A 19,679-nucleotide genomic window follows, 5' to 3' on the forward strand; every position below is an offset into this window, starting at 1 on the left:
TAATAATAATAATAAAACCCTTATCCGCACCCCAATGGTGCATAGGGCACTGCGTCATATAAATGCAGTGTTATCTTGATCGTTTACACATGAAGGAAAGGTGATCAGCCCTCCGCTTCAGGTAGCAGTCCAGGGTAATATGGAATAAATATTACAGTGAAAAAATCACTTATATTTATTTGACCCCCCTGGGAATCGAACCCGGGTCCTCCAGAACGGTAGCCGAGCGTGATGACCATTACACTACGGAGGCGAACCAAATTTGTATTTAGCAAGTAAAATTTAAATTTTATATAGATTATTAATATAGATAAATGTATTTTATTTATTGTTTCGGCATTAACTTTGTGGTAAGACATGTTACAATGATTAAAGAAAACACTTGTTTTTACCACTTGAGTACATACAAAATAGATAAATGTACATACAAAATAAACCTTATATAATTTTTTTTTAAATATTGCTATGCTTATTTCGACTAAGATCCGCTGAAAATGTCTCTGAGCTGTCTAAACATTTAAAAGAGAATGTAGAGCTTCTTCGATATTCGTTTCAAAACTAAATAGGTACACTAACAATTGGCTGTAAAAATTCCAAATTTCGCTACACACGAGAAAATCAATTTACAAAATGCCTTTATTATTTAAGTGTCTATTTACAAAATACCTATTTATTTAGGTGTCAATTTACAAAATGCATTTATTATTTAGATGTTAATTTACAAAATACGTTTATTATTTTGGTGTCTATTTACAAACCACCTTTATTATTTAGATGTCAATACACAAAATACATATATTTATTATTTAGATGTCAATTTATAAAACACCTTTATTATTTAGATGTCAATATACAAAATACATATATTTATTATTTAGATGTCAATTTATAAAACACATTTATTATTTAGATGTCAATGTACAAAATACATATATTTATTATTTAGGTGTCAATTTACAAAATGCCTTTATTATATAGGTGTCTATTTACAAAATGCCTTTATTATTTAGATGTTTATTAACAAAATGCCTTTATTATTTAGGTGTCAATTTACAAAATGCCTTTATTATTTAGGTGTCAATTTACAAAATGCCTTTATTATTTAGGTGTCAATTTACAAAATGCCTTTATTTTTTAATAATATAATAATAAAACCCTTATCCACACCCGAATAGTGCATAGGGCACTGTGTCATATAAACGCAGTGTTATTTTGATCGTTTTTACACATGAAGGAAAGGTGATCAGCCCTCCGCTTCAGGTACCAGTCCATGGTAATATTGAATAAATATTACAGAGAAAAAATCACTTATATTTATTTTACCCCCCTTGGGAATCGAACCCGGGACCTCCAGAACGGTAGCCGAGCGTGCTGACCATTACACTACGGAGGCGGACAAATATTTTAATAATTTTAATTTTCAAATATTATATTTATTTTTTAGGTGCCAATAAACAATGTACCTGTATTTAAATGTCAATTTACAAAATATTTTATTATTTAATACCGATTTCCAAAATATCTTTATTATTCAGATATAATTTTACAAAATGTAATACATATTTGTAAAATTGATGTTTTTTGTGTGTAGTTTTAAAAACATTACTATTTAGTTGTTGCAACCATTGCTTATTTAGATACTCATACGTTGACTAAATAATTGAAATTTTCAGTACACAAACTCATATTTTGAACAAAAAAAAAGGATATTTTTAGCTTATCTTATTTTCGGATGGATTTGGCGTGTTGGTATACTAAGCTGACAATATCTGTTTTCAATTTACACTCTGTCGAAAATGTGACTTTTATAAATTGATCAACAAAATTAGACAAAGCATTGACCTCAAAAATGATGTATAAAAGTTATTAAACTGATGTCTATTTTTTTTGTTCAATTTATAAAATATATTGATCTTTAAATTGTTCAATGAATTAAAGCAATTAATATGTTATTTCATTTTACTAGTATAGAAATTGATCTACTAAAGTAGACGAGTTAAAATTGATCAATGAAAGTAGATATGATGTCTAATTCTTTTAGTCAATTTACGGAATTCATATTGAACTTTAAATCGATCAATGATGTTTACTTTCATTCCATTCACCTTGAAATTTATCAATGAGAGTAAATAAACCAATGTCTAATTTATTTGGTCAATTAACTAATGTCATATTGATCTTTAAATAAATCAATGAAATTAGACAAGCCGATGTCAAATATCGTTCCATTGACCTTGAAATTTATCAATGAGAGTAGATAAACTAATGTCTAATTTATTTGGTCAATTAACTAATGTCGTATTGATCTTTAAATAAATCAATGAAATTAGACAAACTGATGTCTTATTTCCTTTCATTGACCTTGCAATTGATCAATGAGAGTGAATGAGGTGATATCTATTTTTTTTTATCAATTTATCTCCAAAAAAAGTAGACAAACTAATGTCTAATTTGATTGACCAATTTACATTAAACAAATTAAATTAGCCTTAAAGACACTTTGCTCACTTAAGGTGGTAATATCCATCCATTTAAAATTAAAATAAATACTAAGTAAATTTCTTATCTTGAACCACTTCATACGACACAATACAACAAACTAATATACTTTTCAAAATATAGCATCAAAAACGCTAGCTACTTTTTTGCTGACTTTAGTGCTACGGATCTTAGAACCGTAAGGTCTTAAGTCCATAGCAAGTGTTCGCACAAAATTGAGCCCATTTACCGAGAGCCATAGAACATAATATGATGACAGGTCCGAAGCATCTTCCCGCACTGCCGTCCGCCCCTGACGATGCCCAGATGCAGGTGTCCGCCTTCGGACTGGACATCTCCAAGGAAGGCGATGGACAGTGAGTCTATATATTCACATTTACAACATTTTGTCAAGATATTATCAAATTTCTAATAGCAATTTCATATTCCCAGCATATCAAAATCTCAATACATCAAATCGGGTGTCGGGTTGTGGTCCAGTGGTTAGTGTCGCAGACTCTTGAGTCAGAGTTTCTCGGTTCGAACTCACTCTACCACAATTTGATACCTATTTCTAATAATGTGCCGCTTAGGCTCACAGAAATAGTATGTAATTTAAGTATTTTTGTAAATAATAAAAACACAAATATTTTTCTTTTAAATAGAAATAAAAAATAGTATATTTTTTGATAAAAAAATAAAAGTAAAATGAGTTGAATTCACAATATTTATTTTGTATATTGAAACTATTGTTAACTTTGTGGTATGGTCATTTAAAATTCTCCTTATCATCCATCGATCACTTTGTATAGTACCACTTAAAATATGGTTATATTTTTCTAAATGTCTGGATATGTATGTGTAGGAATGTTGGAAATTTGTCAAGTTGAATTTTTTGTATGTTGAATATTTGATTGGTTGAAATTTTGGAATGTGAAATGTTGGAAGTTTGTTTTTTTTGGGACATTGAGAATTCGATAGGTTGATATTTTGACATCTTGAAAGTTTAATAGATTGAAATTTAGAAGTTTGAATTCTGGTATGTTGGGAATTTTATGGGTTGAATTATTTGCGTGTTGGGAACTCGATATCTTGAATTATTGATATGTTGGGAATGTGATAGATTGAAATTCTGTACTTCGTTCATTTAGGATAAAGGTACAGCCGCACGAGTCACCCAATGTTTCTTCAGCCGAGGAAGGAGATACCTCTCTGGAAGATGGAGGAGAAGGATCTCATGAAGGGGAGTCAGCAGAACCACCGCCATCACTCATAGATCTTCTGGGGTAAGCGATACATTGAAGACTCTCCCCCAAACCCAAATCAGTAAAAAAACTTTGGTTACAAGGACTTTTGAGGTTACTATTCTACAAAGTCGTCCGCCTCGATGGTGTAATGGTCAGCATGATCGTCTACCGTTCTGGAGGTCCCGGGTTCGATTCCCAGGGGGGGTCAAATAAATATTAGTGATTTTTTCACACTAATATTTATTCAATATTACCCTGGATTGGTTCCTGAAGCGCAAGAGTGATCACCTTGCCTTCATGTAAGTAATGATCAAGATAACACTACGTTTATATGATGCAATGCCCTATGCATCATTGGGGTGCGGATAAGGGTTATAGGTAGGTAGATTCTACAAATGTCGCAATGGATCTTTGTCAGATGGGAGGAATATCTAATTTAACATACTCAACCAATAAAGGATTGTATTAGACTCGTGAAGTGTTTATAACAGCCGATATAATCAATATTTTCAGTCATCATTTTCTTTTGGAAAATTCGCCTTCGAAAAAACGTTATTTTCGTAAGTTGGCAATGAATGACGTCGCAAAAACGATGGAGCTATTTACTAAAATAACTCCATCGTTTCTGCGACGTCATTCATTGCCAACTTACGAAAATAACGTTTTTTCCAATATTAATTGGTAACATTGCTATATTATTGGCGTCTCTATTTGTTGATGACCAGAATTGATGAACGTTACACGTGTGTAATGTGATCACTTAAACCAGCCTATGACGGTCGTCAGCCCCGTAAATGCCCAGACTTCCGTATTCTTCTTCATCTTTGATGAGATGTCAGAAATAATATAAGTATTTCTTTTTTCTAGAGGTGAAGCTGCGAAGCGTCAGGCACAAGAGAGGAGTGAAGCTCAACAAGCCCAACAAGCCGCCATGTCTGCCATCGAGGCAGAAAGCAAGAAGGTACAAAAAATAATACAAAGTGGTCCTTATGTGTTAAGGACCAATTTCATTAATAGGTTAAGGGTTTAAAAATTGGTCGTTAAGGATTAAGGACCATTCCAGTCTCCAAAATTAAAAAAAAAAATACTAGGTAGACAGTTACATTCCAATTGGAAAAAAATCTTTTGTGTTCTGCTCCACATACTGTTGTAATAGTGAGTGACAAAAATGTAAGCTAGGAATTTAAATAAATAATACTAATTATGAAAAATATTTCAAATAACATCCGACATGGGACCTAAGAGCAAGAAATCCATGTCCAATGAGATTCGACATTGGACCAGTAAGGGTTAATCTACCTGGACCAAAGAGAGGGAATTCAAATCCCTCTATAAAGTTTCACTATATGACTTTATAATAATTCAAGCAAATTAATTCATATTTTGTGATTTTTTATGTAATAAATGAAAATAATTCTTGCAATGTAAAATTTACCCTTTTATAAATCAAACTCAACATTTTGGAGACCAAGTTCATCCTTTTGGAGACTAAATTAATATTTTAAACAAATTTTGCTCTGTAGAGACTAAATTCACCCTTTTGGAGACTAAATTTATCCTTTTGGAGACCAAATTAATATTTTGAGACAAATTTATCTCTGTAGAGACTAAATTCACCCTTTTGGAGACTAAATTCAGCCTTTAGAGACCGAATTCATTATTTGGACACAAAATTTATTATTTGGCAACCAAATTCATCCTTTTGGAGACGAAATTAATCCATTAAAAGACTTTATTCAGCATTTGGAATATGATCTCTTAGTTCATGCTTTGGAGACCAAATTCAGCATTTCAGAGAACTAAATACATGCTTTAGAGATCAAATTCAATCTTTAAGAGACCAAATCAGTCTTTCAGAGACTAAATTCATCATTTTAGATACAAAAATCACCATTTTGGCAATATTCATCCTTTCAGAGACCAAATTCAGCCCTTTAGAGAACTAAATACATACTTTACAGATCATATTCAGCTGTTATGAGAGTATATTCAAACTTGAAAATTCTCATACAAAACTTATGACACATTATCTTATTGCTATGTAGCCTATTTTGATTAATATATAAAATATAAAAACCCGAAGAAAAACGCCTAAAAGGCGATTTCTGTACTGGGTCAGATCAGACCCACCACCGCTGGGCGCGTTTTGTTTGAGGGCATCGGGCTTTAGATGTTAAAGAACTAAATACATGCTTTAGAGATCATATTCACCTGTTTAGAGAATTAATCCACTCTTTTAGATACCTAATTAGTCTTTCAGAGACTAAATTCATCATTTTAGATACCAAATTCACCCTTTTGGCAATATTCATACTTTTAAAGATCAAATTCAGCTGTTTAGAGAGTAAATTCACTCTTTTACAGGCCAAATCAGTCTTTAAGAGACTAAATTCATCATTTTCGATACCAAATCACCTTTTTGACAAAATTCATCCATTCAGAGACCAAATTCAGCTCTTAATAGAACTAAATACATGCTGTAGAGATCAAATTCACTCTTTAAGTGACCAAATCAGTCCTTTCAGAGACTAAATTCATCATTTTAGATACCAAATTCTACCTTTTGATAAAATTTATATTTTCAGAGACCAAATTCAGCCATTAAAAGAACTAAATACATGCTGTAGAGATCAAATTCACTCTTTTTGTTACCAAATCAGTCTTTCAGAGACTAAATCCAGCTCTTCAGAGAACTAAATGAGAAATAGAAAGTACTCATCGGGAATATTATGTGTATATATGATTTTTGTATGTAATATATTTTTTAAATGTTTTAAATACATGCTTTAGAGATCAAATTCACTCTTTTAGAGACCAAATCAGGCTTTCAGAGACAAAAGTCATCAGATTTAGATACCGAATTCACCCTTTGACAAAATTCACCCTTTCGGAAACCAAATTCATCCTTTTGAGAGACTAAAGTCATCAGATTTAGATACCGAATTCACCCTTTGACAAAATTCACCCTTTCGGAAACCAAATTCATCCTTTTGAGACACTAAAGTCATCAGATTAAGATACCGAATTCACCCTTTGACAAAATTCACCCTTTCGGAAACCAAATTCATCCTTTTGGTGACCAAACTAAAATCAACTCTTACTGCTGTTCAACTAAAAATGCCCCATTTATTTTTACATACAATTATGCCAATGCTTTGTAGGTGACGGCTCCTCAGCCATCAGCTTTGAGCCAGATGGACTTCAGTCAGTACACCCACCGAGCTGTGTCCTTCCTCGCCAGGAACTTCTACAACCTCAAATACGTGGCTCTCGTGCTGGCCTTCTGCATCAATTTCATGCTTCTCTTCTATAAGGTAAATAAGAATATCGATATCGGTTGAGATACTATATACCATGGGTCGCCAACCTGCGGCCCGCGAGACATCTTGGTGCAGCCCGCGAGATTCTCATGACGAACGATATTATACACAATCGAGTGAAAGGAAGCGAGAAAGGGAGCGAAGGGAATCTCATTGATTTTATTAAATACAATAAATGTCATATTATTTTTTGACATCTCATCAAAGATGAAGAAGAATATGGAAATCTGGGCATTTACGGGGCTTACGACCGTCATGGGTAGAATGGGTAGAATTGGTGAATGTGTGTAAAGTGATCACTTAAACCAGCCTATGACGGTCGTAAGCCCCGTAAATGCCCAGATTTCCATATTCTTCTTCATCTTTGATGAGATGTCAAAAAATAATATGAAAATAACTCCTGTAATTGGAGATAATCCAGATTTTGTGAACAAGTATTTGGACACACTCAAAATGTTGACAATAAATGTCGTTAAAATATACAATTAGCGTTTTATTTTTAAAACTAAAATATTTGTACATAAATATTGTATGTATACCTACTGCAAGTGCGGCCCGCACTGATCCCCATGAAAAATATTTGGCCCTTTTACAACAAAAGGTTGCCGACCCATGCTATATACCAAGCCAAGACACAAAATATCAAACCCTCTTCTAGCGGAACGGAAGGTCTGATGACGACAGTCAACAGTCCAGTTTTTTCAAGAATTTTTGCAAAAAAAGGTGTATGAAATGATCAATTGAACCAGCCAATTCCATATAAGTCGTAAGCCCTGTAAATGGCCAGACTCCAATTCTTCTTCATATGTGTAGACATATTGCTCACTCCTTTCAACAACGTCATATTTCAAAAAACTTGATTTTTCAGGGGATCGTTTTTAAAGTTTAAAAATATATAAAATGTATTAAAAATAAATATAAAGACACTTTTTGAACTTTTTACTGTGCAACAGATCTTTTTAGATAAAACCTGAAGGTTTTTTCTCCATTTGAAAAATATTTAGTATATAAAAAAAATATATTAAACAATACCTTTTCTTCAAAATGCAAAAACAGCACTTTCTGCCCTGTAGCGGGTAAATATTAAGTTAAAAATATGCCTCTTTTGCTGGGATATAGTACATTTTCTGAGCATTCCGAAAACATGCACAACTAAAAATTGACGATTTTTTATTTATGACGTTCTTGAAAGGAGTGAGCGATATATATCAAGAGCTAGAAATATGCAATACGTAACCAAATTGGTTACGTAACATTTTCTGGGCCTTCCAAATGTCGATTTTTGCTATATGAAGTTGTTGAAAGGTGTGAGCAATATAGATCCCAGTAATGATGAAACAATTGATGTGTTCAGGTGACGACTCTGGGCGAGGATGACGAGGAAGGCAGCGGAGATAGTATAGCGGACATCATCAGCGGCTCAGGATCCGGTTCAGGATCTGGATCCGGCAGTGGACTCGGCTCCGGCGATGGTGAGTCATCATTGACTGAGTCTTTGTTATTCATTATTTTACTCCCTGTGATTTGAATTCAGATCATCAAGTTATTTATTACTATGATCTGTTAAACAATGACTTTATATTTCTCCATTTTGTTTTAGCCTGCCGGGTTGAGAGTAAGTACTTGATTTCATTTTTCCTTCTATACAAACTCTCCTATCACTCTCAAATCGTTTATATATGTTTGGACTCGGTGGTAGGTGAGGCCAGGGATTGTAGTGATAACACTTCTGATTGAACTATTGGTATTTATTTATTATAATCAGTGATACATTATAATAGACGCGTAGCGGTTCCCGATGTCTACGAAGCACAAACAGTCCGAGGCGGAGTTCGGTGCTGGTTGTAGAGACGCATAGTGGGTCGCAGTGTTGGACTGATCAACCGCGATCACTGGTCAAGGACGGTGACGTCGTCGGGCAGGTTGCGCTCCCGATGGAGGAATCGGCTTGACTGTGATGGTAGCTTCTGGAAGCTCTGCCTATTTATACCCTCCAGATCCTTTGTTCTCCTCCAGACAGTATGTTATCTCCAGACGTTATTCGATCCCCTAAGACGAGCGAAGCCACGTTGGTCGTTCCATCGTTCTGTGGAATTCGTTCCTTGAATCCACCATTGTTATCTGCAATGTGCAGCTGCTATCAGTGTCTGGTGTCGTTTATTGCTTCTAGACGTTTTCAATTCAAACCCTTATCCGCACCCAAATGGCGCATAGGGCACTGCATTATACAAAAACAGTGTTATCTTGATCGTAAACACATGAAGGAAAGGTAATCAGCCCTCCGCTTCAGGTACCAGTCCAGGGTAGTATTGAATAAATATTAGAGTGAAAATATCACTTGACATATATTCATTTGACACCCCCTGGGAATCGAACCTGGGACCTCCAGAACGGTAGCCGAGCGTGCTGGCCATTGCACTATGGAGGCAGACAAAATTATATTAAAGGTGATGAAAATGATATTAACCCGTAAGCTGCGGATCGCATCTATTGTCGTTTTTATAGAAGTACCGTTGACTGCGGATCGCATGCATAGTCGTTTTTCAACTTTACGTACTTATATCAACACTTATGGATAATTTTTTGCACTTAAATTTGGTTCGAGGCATGAATAAATTAGATCTCTTTGATTTATTGTCATAAAATATCAAAATTATTTTAATCTAGTGTCAACTTTATTGTGAATACTTCCGGTCGGCTCGTGCTTCTATACAGCCGCCATACTTTAGGCCGCGAGTCCGTAATTGTTAATATTTTTGTGTAAATACACCATAAAAACATAATAAGTAAAGTGCATTGTGCACTGTGAACATCTATGATGGATATCCGAAAGTTTCACCACAAAAAATAGGCAAAAATATGTTTTTTTTTGTCAAAAATATTGTAATGTAAAATAATCCAGCACAGGACGGAAAGTTTGACACTCGAAATCGAGCAGCTTGGAGGTTAAAGGTGAAGCTAATGTGAACGACACCACACAGTATTATGTTTATAAACATAAGTTGAATATATCAAGATTTAATTGCGAATTCACAGATGAAGAAGTGTTTCTTTAATAATCTGTTGTATGTTTTCTTTAGGAGGCAGTGAGAAAGTAGTTGTGGAGTTTGAATCTTTGTTAGTCTGTTGTATGTTTTCTTTAGGAGGCAGTGAGAAAGTAGTTGTGGAGTTTGAATCTTTGATAATCTGTTGTATGTTTTCTTTAGGAGGCAGTGAGAAAGTAGTTGTGGAGTTTGTATGTTTTCTCTAGGAGGCAGTGGGGAGAACAGCAGCGGTGAAGAAGAGGACCCGATAGAACTGGTTCACGTAGATGAAGACTTCTTCTATATGGAGCATGTCATGAGACTTGCGGCCGCCCTACACTCTCTCTGCTCCCTGGCCATGCTGATTGCTTACTACCATCTCAAGGTATCCATTTCTCTTCATAACTTCTTCTACAACATCTTGAGTGTTCCAACTATAAGAATAACTAATTTTTTATAGCTCCAAAACTGTTTTATACATTCCACAAAGACTGTATGATAGACATTAATTGTGACACTTACTTTCAAAATCTGCCAGATCCATGTAAGTCAATTTTACAACGACTGTATTCATTCCACAACGACTGTATGATAGACATTAATTGTGTAGCCTACTTTAAAAATCCGCCAGATCCATGTAAATCTATTTTCCAAAAATTGCATATTTTTCCGGGTAACATTTATGTTTCAAAGATTTGTCTATCTTTAGATTAAATATTATGAAATATAAAATTATCCCATTTTTTTAGAAAATTATTCATTATTGAAAAAAAAAACACTAGACAAACCGATATTGACGTCATCTTTGACCTATCCCCGCTCTCTGATTGGCCGATATGGGTCAGAAGGCAAGTTTCATGAATATAGCGGAATTTCAAATACAACGCTGTTTTTAAGTATTTTTTAGCAGGGTTTTCAAGTATATAAATATTTTAAACAATAAAATCCACAATTGGCATTCCGATAGAGTATACATATATTTTAAAATCTTATAAAATTGGATCTGGCGGATTTTGAAAGTAGGCGACACAATTATTTAAGTTTGTTTAAATTTTAAATTTTTCTTAAATTTAATAAAAAACAAATCTATGTACTTCTTCTTTTAAACGTATTACTCATTTAGTATACGTATATTTGCAAACTTTTTTCATTTTCATCTTTCGATTTTTTGTTTACTGTTAAAATCAAATACTTGTAGTTTATATTCTAACCCTTATCCGCACCCAATGATGCATAGGGTACTGAATAGTGTAGAAGCAGTGTTGTCTTGATCGTTAAATACACGAAGGTAAGGTGATCAGCCTCAACAGTTTCAGCTACCAGTCCAGGGTCATATTAAATAAATATTAGGCTGAAAAATCACTAATATTTATTTTGACCCTCTTGTGAATTGAACCCGGGACCTCCAGCACGGTAGCCTAGCGCAAATGGTTAAATAATATAGCTTATCCATGACTTTGTCTCTTTCTATTCGCAGGTACCGCTGGCTATCTTCAAACGAGAAAAGGAGATAGCTAGACGTCTTGAGTTTGACGGCTTGTACGTTGCGGAACAGCCCGAGGATGATGACATCAAGAGTCACTGGGATAAACTTGTCATAAGCGCAAAGTGAGTACGATTTATTGCAACACAAAGCTGGCGAATCGCAGGCCAAGGTCAATTTGTCACTGACTCATAAAGCTGGCAAAACCCACTACAACACTAAGCTGGCGAATCGCAGGCCAAGGTCAATTTGTCACTGACTCATAAAGCTGGCAAAACCCATTACAACACAAAGCTGGCGAATCGCAGGCCAAGGTCAATTTGTCACTGACTCATAAAGCTGGCAAAACCCACTACAACACAAAGCTGGCGAATCGCCGGCCAAGGTCAATTTGTCACTGACTCATTAAGCTAGCAAACCCACTGCAACACAAAGCTGGCGAATCGCCGGCCAAGGTCAATTTGTCACTGACTCATAAAGCTGGCGATTCGCCAGTTTGTCTTTGAAGTGATTGTTACTTCTAACGGTACTGGAACACTGATGATGAGGAAGACGGAAACTCACAAATGAAGACAATTATTTATTTATCAAAAATTATAAAACACTTATAAGGGCGAGAAGAACAAAGCGACGCCAATCGACAAAGAGCAAGCGCGACGTATATACGTTTAAATTTTAATCTTATCTGAGCACACAAAAATTTGTCCTCCACCCTTTATATACGATTTTAAAGGAGTTATATGTGGCGGGGACAATATTATAAACAAATAAAGTCGATGAACTGTGTCTCTTTATTTTTCTCGCATACATTTATGAATACAATTTTAATATACAAATTCTTTTTAAAAAAAAACACAAATTTGGAAGGAACAGTGATTTTTTTACCAATTAAAATATAACTTTGTTTTAAAATCACTGTAAATATTTTATTATAACTTAATTTAAATGTCAACCGGTTTCGAAGCTAACTGCTTTTTTTCTAGACTGATTAATGATGATTGGTTTGCTTCTTTCATGGTCAGTTTCCACCCGTCTCTATCCTTCGCTTGTCTCTTCAACTCGGCGTACCTACTAAAACCCATTTCAAGGATTATTTGATCCATGTAGTTTAAGCGAGGTCGTCCTCTGTAGTTTGTGCCTTCGCATATACCTTCCGCACTCATAAGAAGCAGGTCTGGGTGTCTTATATTAAGGCCTATCCATTCGGCTTGCTGTTGTGCACTTTATTTAGTTAGCATCTAGACTCCCCAGCCCAGCTTGATACCTCGTTGTTCCTTCCGTGTTCTGACCGATAGTCCACGTTTCGCTTCAATACAACAGTACGCTCCAGACTTTAGTATTATAATTGTAAATAAATATAAAATTAGAGAATTAATAAATAAAAATTATTTATAACGTATTACTTGGTATTTTTCTCCCTTCATGGCTAAAGTACCTACTCTAGGTTTCTTTTCTTTGTAATGTCTATAACTTCTTTCTGTCACTTTGTTTCTTATATACAATGTCTCTTTTCAGATCGTTCCCAGTGAACTACTGGGACAAGTTCGTGAAGAAGAAAGTCCGGCAAAAGTATTCGGAGACATACGACTTCGATTCCATCTCCAACCTTCTCGGAATGGAGAAGACCTCATTCTCGTCCCAGGAGGAGGAAGGAAGCGGTCTTATTCACTTGTAAGTACGACATCAGCAAGCTCCGTAGTGCAGTTATGGACATGTCAGTCTTAAATCCACATGATTCCGGACTAAATCCCCCAAAATCACAGATTAATTCAATTCCAGTTGACAAATTCAATTATAACATTTTGAGTATGTCCAACCTTGCTCACCATTCTTGATTATCTCCAATTATAGGAGTTATTTTTCATATTATTTTTGTTACATCTCACCAATAGATGTCTCTAGTGAAGTTCTAGTGATTCAAGAACAAGGTTTCTAAATTGGTTCATATATATAGAACTTCCAAGAATTTGAGTAGTGTGGTTGTCAATACTGGGTAGAATTGGTGAATGTTACACGTGTGTAAAGTGATCACTTAAACCAGCCTATAACGGTCTGAAAGTCTGGTTTAATACAGGACTTATGATGCTGATTATGTCATAAGCTATTTTATTTCTCATATTATTTTTTGACGTCTCATCAAAGATGAAGAAGGATATAGAAATCTGGGCATTTACGGGGCTGAAGACCGTCATAGACTAGTTTAAGTGATCACTTTACACACATGTAACGTTCACCAATTCTACCCATTATTGACAACCACACTACTCAAATTCTTGGAAGTTCTTTATATATTAACCAATTTCGAAACATTGTTCTTGAATCACTAAAACTTAACTAGAGACATCTATTGGTGAGATGAAAAGAAGCTTTTTATCGAGCGGAAACTCTTTTATTCGTATGTGAGGTCCGAATCCTGGATTATAATCACATACATAAGAAACTCTAGAAAATATCATTACAATTGATTTTCTAGACATTTTCAACAAAACGATTTTCTAGACATTTCTACTTTTACAATTTTTAAATTAATAACGCAGTTCTCTCCAATAAAGAGACTGAGCTCTTGTGCTTGGAGAGGGACTTACTCTTGTTATTTTCCATCTTACTCCTCATTACTGAGGGTTGTGACCCTTGTGGAAGCAATGACTCTTCTCCAGGTATCCCTTGACTGCGCTGCACGTATCGCTCCAACCACCGAGGTGCCTGCTGCTGCCTTAACTTAATTGGTCCATCTTCCTTCCCTCTCTTCCCCTCCATGCTACCAATTACAACAAGTCGTTCCAGGCTATCCTCATTGCCACGCGCAACGTGTCCAAAAAACTGAAAAATCCATTGTGTACAGACACTGGCCAAAGTCAAACATCTCAAAAAATATTCTCAGACAGTTTTCAAGTCAATCACTGATCTTCCAGCATCCTGAACATCGACTGGCGCTACCAGGTGTGGAAGGCCGGCGTGACCATCACGGACAACTCCTTCCTGTACTCCCTGTGGTACTTCACCTTCTCCGTGATGGGCAACTTCAACAACTTCTTCTTTGCGGCGCATCTCCTGGACGTCGCCGTCGGCTTCAAGACCCTACGCACCATCCTGCAGTCTGTGACGCACAACGGGAAACAGGTACTGCCAACAGGTCACAGTGGATCCACGCAGAGAACATCAGTAATAATAATAAATATAATAAATTTGGATAACTTATATAGCGCCATTTTTGTAAAATATTACCTCAGGGGCCACTGACCATCTACTGAATGTTTTATTATCACCAGGAGCCCATCACGGCTTTAATTGGGATCAAATTTACACACTGTGTGTAGCTTACTTTTTTACTTATCTTTAGGGCGATTGTCCACTACCCGGAATTTGACCGTCCGGCAGTCCGGTTTTGAAAAATGAAAGCGACTACGACAGTTTAGCGTGATCAAATTTACGTGCAACGTGTTCACGCACCGATCAAGAGCGCCAATCCGAAAAAAGATGGACAAAAGCACAAGCTAATCGTCGTTTTAAAACCCTAACTGACGTGCCGGACGGTAAAATTCTGTGTAATTCCGTGTAGTGGACAAACTCCCTTATTTAGTCATATTTACTGCCTATGTGAGGCATATGGAGTCCACAAACTGAAGGCTATTAGCAAAGGCTAAATTGGCAGTACACAGCTGAGTCAGGATTCGGTTGTTTACATTTGGATTGGAATCAGGGTTCTAACCCAAATGTTTGGATATATCGCTCACTCCTTTCAAGAACGTCATAAATCAAAAAACTTGATTTTTCAGTAGCACGTTTTTAAAGTTTAATAATATAATACAATGTATTAAAAATAAATATCAAGCCACTTATTGAACTTTTTACTGTGCAACAGATCTTTTTAGGTAAAACCTGAAGGTTTTTTCTCCATTTGAAAAAAATTAAGTACATTTAAAAAAATAATTAAACAATACCTTTTCTTCAAAATGCAAAAACAACACTTTTTGCCCTGTAGCGAGTAAATATTAAGTTAAAAATATGCCTCTTTTGCTGGGATGTAGTACGTTTTCTGGGCATTCTGAAAACATGCACAACTGAAAATTTACGATTTTTGATTTATGACGTTCTTGAAAGGAGTGAGCGATATACCACATACGTATATAACCAAGTTGGTAAAAGAGGGTGTCAGTTCCCTGGTGATTCGGTTGGGGACTCTAAAACATATAGGTACGTTCCATCAATTCAAATATGAACACATGTCGCTCACTCCTTTCAACAACGTCATATATCAAAAAACTTGATTTTTCAGATCGTTTTTAAAGTTTAAAAATATAATGAAATGTATTAAAAATAAATATCAAGCCACTGTTGAATGGGCCAACTAAATCTTGTTATATCATCCGTAGAGTGAATAATCCAGGTTCTGATGAAAAAAATTGACTTGTATGTTTGTTTTGTATTTCAGTTGGTCCTGACGGTGATGCTGCTGACAATCATTGTGTACATCTACACCGTCATAGCCTTCAACTTCTTCCGGAAGTTCTATGTGTCGGAAGAAGAAGACGTTGTGGAGAAGAAATGTCACGACATGCTGACGGTAAGTTGAACATTATAAATTCAGTTCGGTTCACCTACTTATAAGGTTTTTAAAAATACACTCTAATTGAAAGGAAGTTTTATTATTTATTTATTTAGAAATTTAACAGAACATTAACATGAATACATGTACATTTATGAGTTACAAATAAAACAGGTAATTGTAACATTCCAATTACAAAATTTCACAAATCGCTCACTCCTTTCAAGAACGTCATAAATCAAAATACTTGATTTTTCAGGAGAACGTTTTTAAAGTTTAAAAATATAATACAATGTATTATAAATAAATATCAAGCCACTTACTGAACTTTTTACTGTGCAACAGATCTTTTTAGGTAAAACCTGAAGTTTTTTTCTCCATTTGAAAAATATGTAGTATATTTAAAAAAATAGTTAAACAATACCTTTTCTTCAAAATGCAAAAACAACACTTTCTCCCCTGTAGCGGGTAAATATCATGTTAAAAATATGCCTCTTTTGCTGGGATATAGTACATTTTCTGAGCATTCCGAAAACATGCATAACTGAAAAATTGACAATTTTTGATTTATGACGTTCTTGAAAGGAGTGAGCGAAATGTTAAATGAGTTAAAAGTAAACAGCAATAATAATATATGGCAAAAGTTAAAAAGATTAATAAAAAATAATAAAACCCTTATCTGCACCCCAATGGTGCATAGGGCACTGCGTCATATAAACGCAGTGTTATCTTGATCGTTTACACATGAAGGAAAGGTGATCAGCCCTCCGCTTCAGGTACCAGTCCAGGCTAATATTGAATAAATATTACACTACAATTACTATTGATAATTACTAAAAATACTTAATCTAATGAATTTATGAACTATGGAAGTAAACATGTGAAGCTAGATAAACACGTCCGCTACGGACAAACGTCGTAGGCGACCTCGTCCTCTTCTCCTCGGCTCGCTGCGATCGTTGATTTCGTTCGGGAATCTCCGTTGCGAATTCACCATGTTCGTATTTGTCAGCGGTGCCAATTTGACGGTGTAGCCAGACGGAGGAAAAGACCAAGCTATTTTCATATTTGTCATTATTTTTTACTTAAATTTTACGTGGTTAAAACCACCTTATCTTAATCTATTGTGAAACGTATTTCAATGCATTAAAAATGGATAGATATTATTACAATGTGACTGCCGAATCAATTAATGATATATATGTGTGTGTGTCTGTATGTGTTTATGTATGTGCATCTGTATGTGCCTGTGTGTGTGTGTCTGTGTGTTTGTCCGCCTCCGTGGTGTAATGGTCAGCGTGTTTAGCTACCGTGCTGGTGGTCCCGAGTTAAAATAAATATTAGTGATTTCACACTCTAATATTTATTTTATACTACCCTGGACTGGTCCCTGAAGCGCAGGAGTGATCACCTTGCCTTCATGCAAGAAACAATCAAAATAACACTGCGTTGATTGGATGCAGTGTCCTATGCACCATTGGGTGCGGATAAGGGTTATAAGTAAGTAAGTAAGTGTGTGTCTGTGTGTATGTGCGCTATGTCAATGAATGTGTTTCTTGTCGGTGTTTAAGTAAAAATCTGAGCACATAAATTACGCATGGATTTAATGGAAATTTAGAAGAGCAATCAAAGGAAAGACTAACAGTTGCAAATTCTCAGTAAAATTTCTTTTTTTATGGTTCCCAGTGTTTCGTGTTCCACCTGTACAAGGGGGTGAGAGCCGGCGGAGGCATAGGTGACGAGATCGGGGACCCCGACGGCGACGACTACGAGGCGTACCGCATCATGTTCGACATCACCTTCTTCTTCTTCGTAATTGTCATCCTGCTGGCCATCATTCAGGGTGAGGACACTGTCTCATGCCAAACTGTGATCAGTCTTAAACTAAAATGAGGCGCCGTTTGATGTTTATTTGTTCACCAATAACACACTACATAAAAACACTCACAGACCCACAAAATCAAATCTGGAGGTCCTCGCCAAAAAGTTACATTTCCAATAATGCACAAAAATCCATTACCCCTTTCCGGTCCATAAAATTTTAAAAAAATTCCATCAGGTCCACAATAGATTTACAGCATTACAGGGTAAAACAATACATCCAAGTTTTTCTTATAAAACTACACTTGTGTTAAAAATTTATTTTTATTTTGAATGTATACAACCTTGTTTCTTATTATTACATTTCGCTCACTCCTTTCAAGAACGTCATAAATCAAAAATCGTTAATTTTCAGTTGTGCATGTTTTCGGAATGCCCAAAAAACGTACTATATCCCAGCAAAATAATCATATTTTTAAATTAATATTTACCCACTACAGGGCAGAAAGTGTTGTTTTTGCATTTTGAAGAAAAGGTATTGTTTAATTATTTTTTTGAAATATACTAAATATTTTACAAATGGAGAAATAACCTTCAGGTTTTACCTAAAAAGATCTGTTACACAGTAAAAAGTTCAATAAGTGGCTTGATATTTATTTTGAATACATTGCATTATATTTTTAAACTTTAAAAACGTTCTCCTGAAAAATCAAGTTTTTTGATTTATGACGTTCTTGAAAGGAGTGAGCGATTTGTCTCTTATTATTACATGTATGATATCAGTGAAAACAGTCACCGATGCAAAGGCCGGGCTTTCTCTCGCAAGTGACCCAAATGTATCGGGTTTCTTTCCTAATTGCACACAATTTTTCGTTGAGCGTAACATTTTTCCATACACGTGGGCTATCGTGGATGGAATCGTCATCACTGCTACTCACATACGCACTGGTCGAGTGTAACTGATGCCAGGAGCCAGCCCGCAAAACAAACCTTTTGTATAAAGTAGTGCAGAAAGTTACACATTCTAGTGTTTATAAAAGTCATTGAATCCTTGTCCCTGTATACACACTAAATACGAGTGAAAAAAAAACATTTTTGCTTGTATTTTAACCGGATCCACGCGGCTCGCATAACCGTATGTGTTTTAACAAAACATGCCCTGTACGCGGCTGACATAAGCGTTTGTGTTTTCACTTTGCTCCAAGTTTCGAACCTCAGTTCAACTAGAAGGGATTTTTTCATGGTGTGGAACTTTGGATAAAATAATACGTCAATCCTTGGCCTTATGACGTCTGTTGAAATATCTGATTAATAATTTGTAACATCACAAGGATAAATAAAAGAACAGATCCCTGATTTTTCTTGCGGTCGGTAATTAGTCCGCGCCATAATCATGCCCTATATCTGTCTCACTCTCGACGCTACGTATCGCCAGTGGGTAAGAGTGACACACGATGCGTGCTTTGATTTATTTATGTTACGATCTTATTTGTTTATATTACGATATATTTCAAGAATAATGTGACACACGTGTATTATAGAGTACCAAAAAGGCACAATGAATCCCATTGAACATTTTTGTTTAGGAAAATAAATCGTTTCATAACTAAATACATGGTGAAAGTAATCATTTAAAAAACGGCGAAATACAGCCGCGCACGAGCGTCTCTTAGGAACAAAGTTAACGCGGTTAAAAGGTTAACACTAAAATGATGAAGAAAAAAAATGTCGAATGACATTCGACATTGGACTCACCGGAAT

At 35.3% G+C, this 19,679-nt stretch overlaps 1 protein-coding gene across 1 annotated transcript in view; it reads left to right on the plus strand.

The window, feature by feature from the left end:
• The window catches only part of RyR (Ryanodine receptor), a 240,618-nt gene that overhangs the window by 213,088 nt on the left and 7,851 nt on the right, over positions 1-19,679 (plus strand). The window contains exons 99-109 of the mRNA XM_088272014.1: positions 2,759-2,855; positions 3,630-3,764; positions 4,593-4,686; positions 6,887-7,039; positions 8,400-8,517; positions 10,296-10,453; positions 11,546-11,676; positions 13,067-13,222; positions 14,464-14,671; positions 15,984-16,115; positions 17,784-17,940. Of these exons, the coding sequence (XP_088128140.1) occupies positions 2,759-2,855; positions 3,630-3,764; positions 4,593-4,686; positions 6,887-7,039; positions 8,400-8,517; positions 10,296-10,453; positions 11,546-11,676; positions 13,067-13,222; positions 14,464-14,671; positions 15,984-16,115; positions 17,784-17,940 (1,539 nt within the window). The remainder of the gene's footprint in view (positions 1-2,758; positions 2,856-3,629; positions 3,765-4,592; positions 4,687-6,886; positions 7,040-8,399; positions 8,518-10,295; positions 10,454-11,545; positions 11,677-13,066; positions 13,223-14,463; positions 14,672-15,983; positions 16,116-17,783; positions 17,941-19,679) is intronic.

The sequence above is a fragment of the Brachycentrus maculatus genome, unplaced genomic scaffold, assembly GCF_059751285.1.
Source record: "Brachycentrus maculatus isolate JH-2025_06_01 unplaced genomic scaffold, ASM5975128v1 h1tg000475l, whole genome shotgun sequence".
Classification (NCBI taxonomy): domain Eukaryota; kingdom Metazoa; phylum Arthropoda; class Insecta; order Trichoptera; family Brachycentridae; genus Brachycentrus; species Brachycentrus maculatus.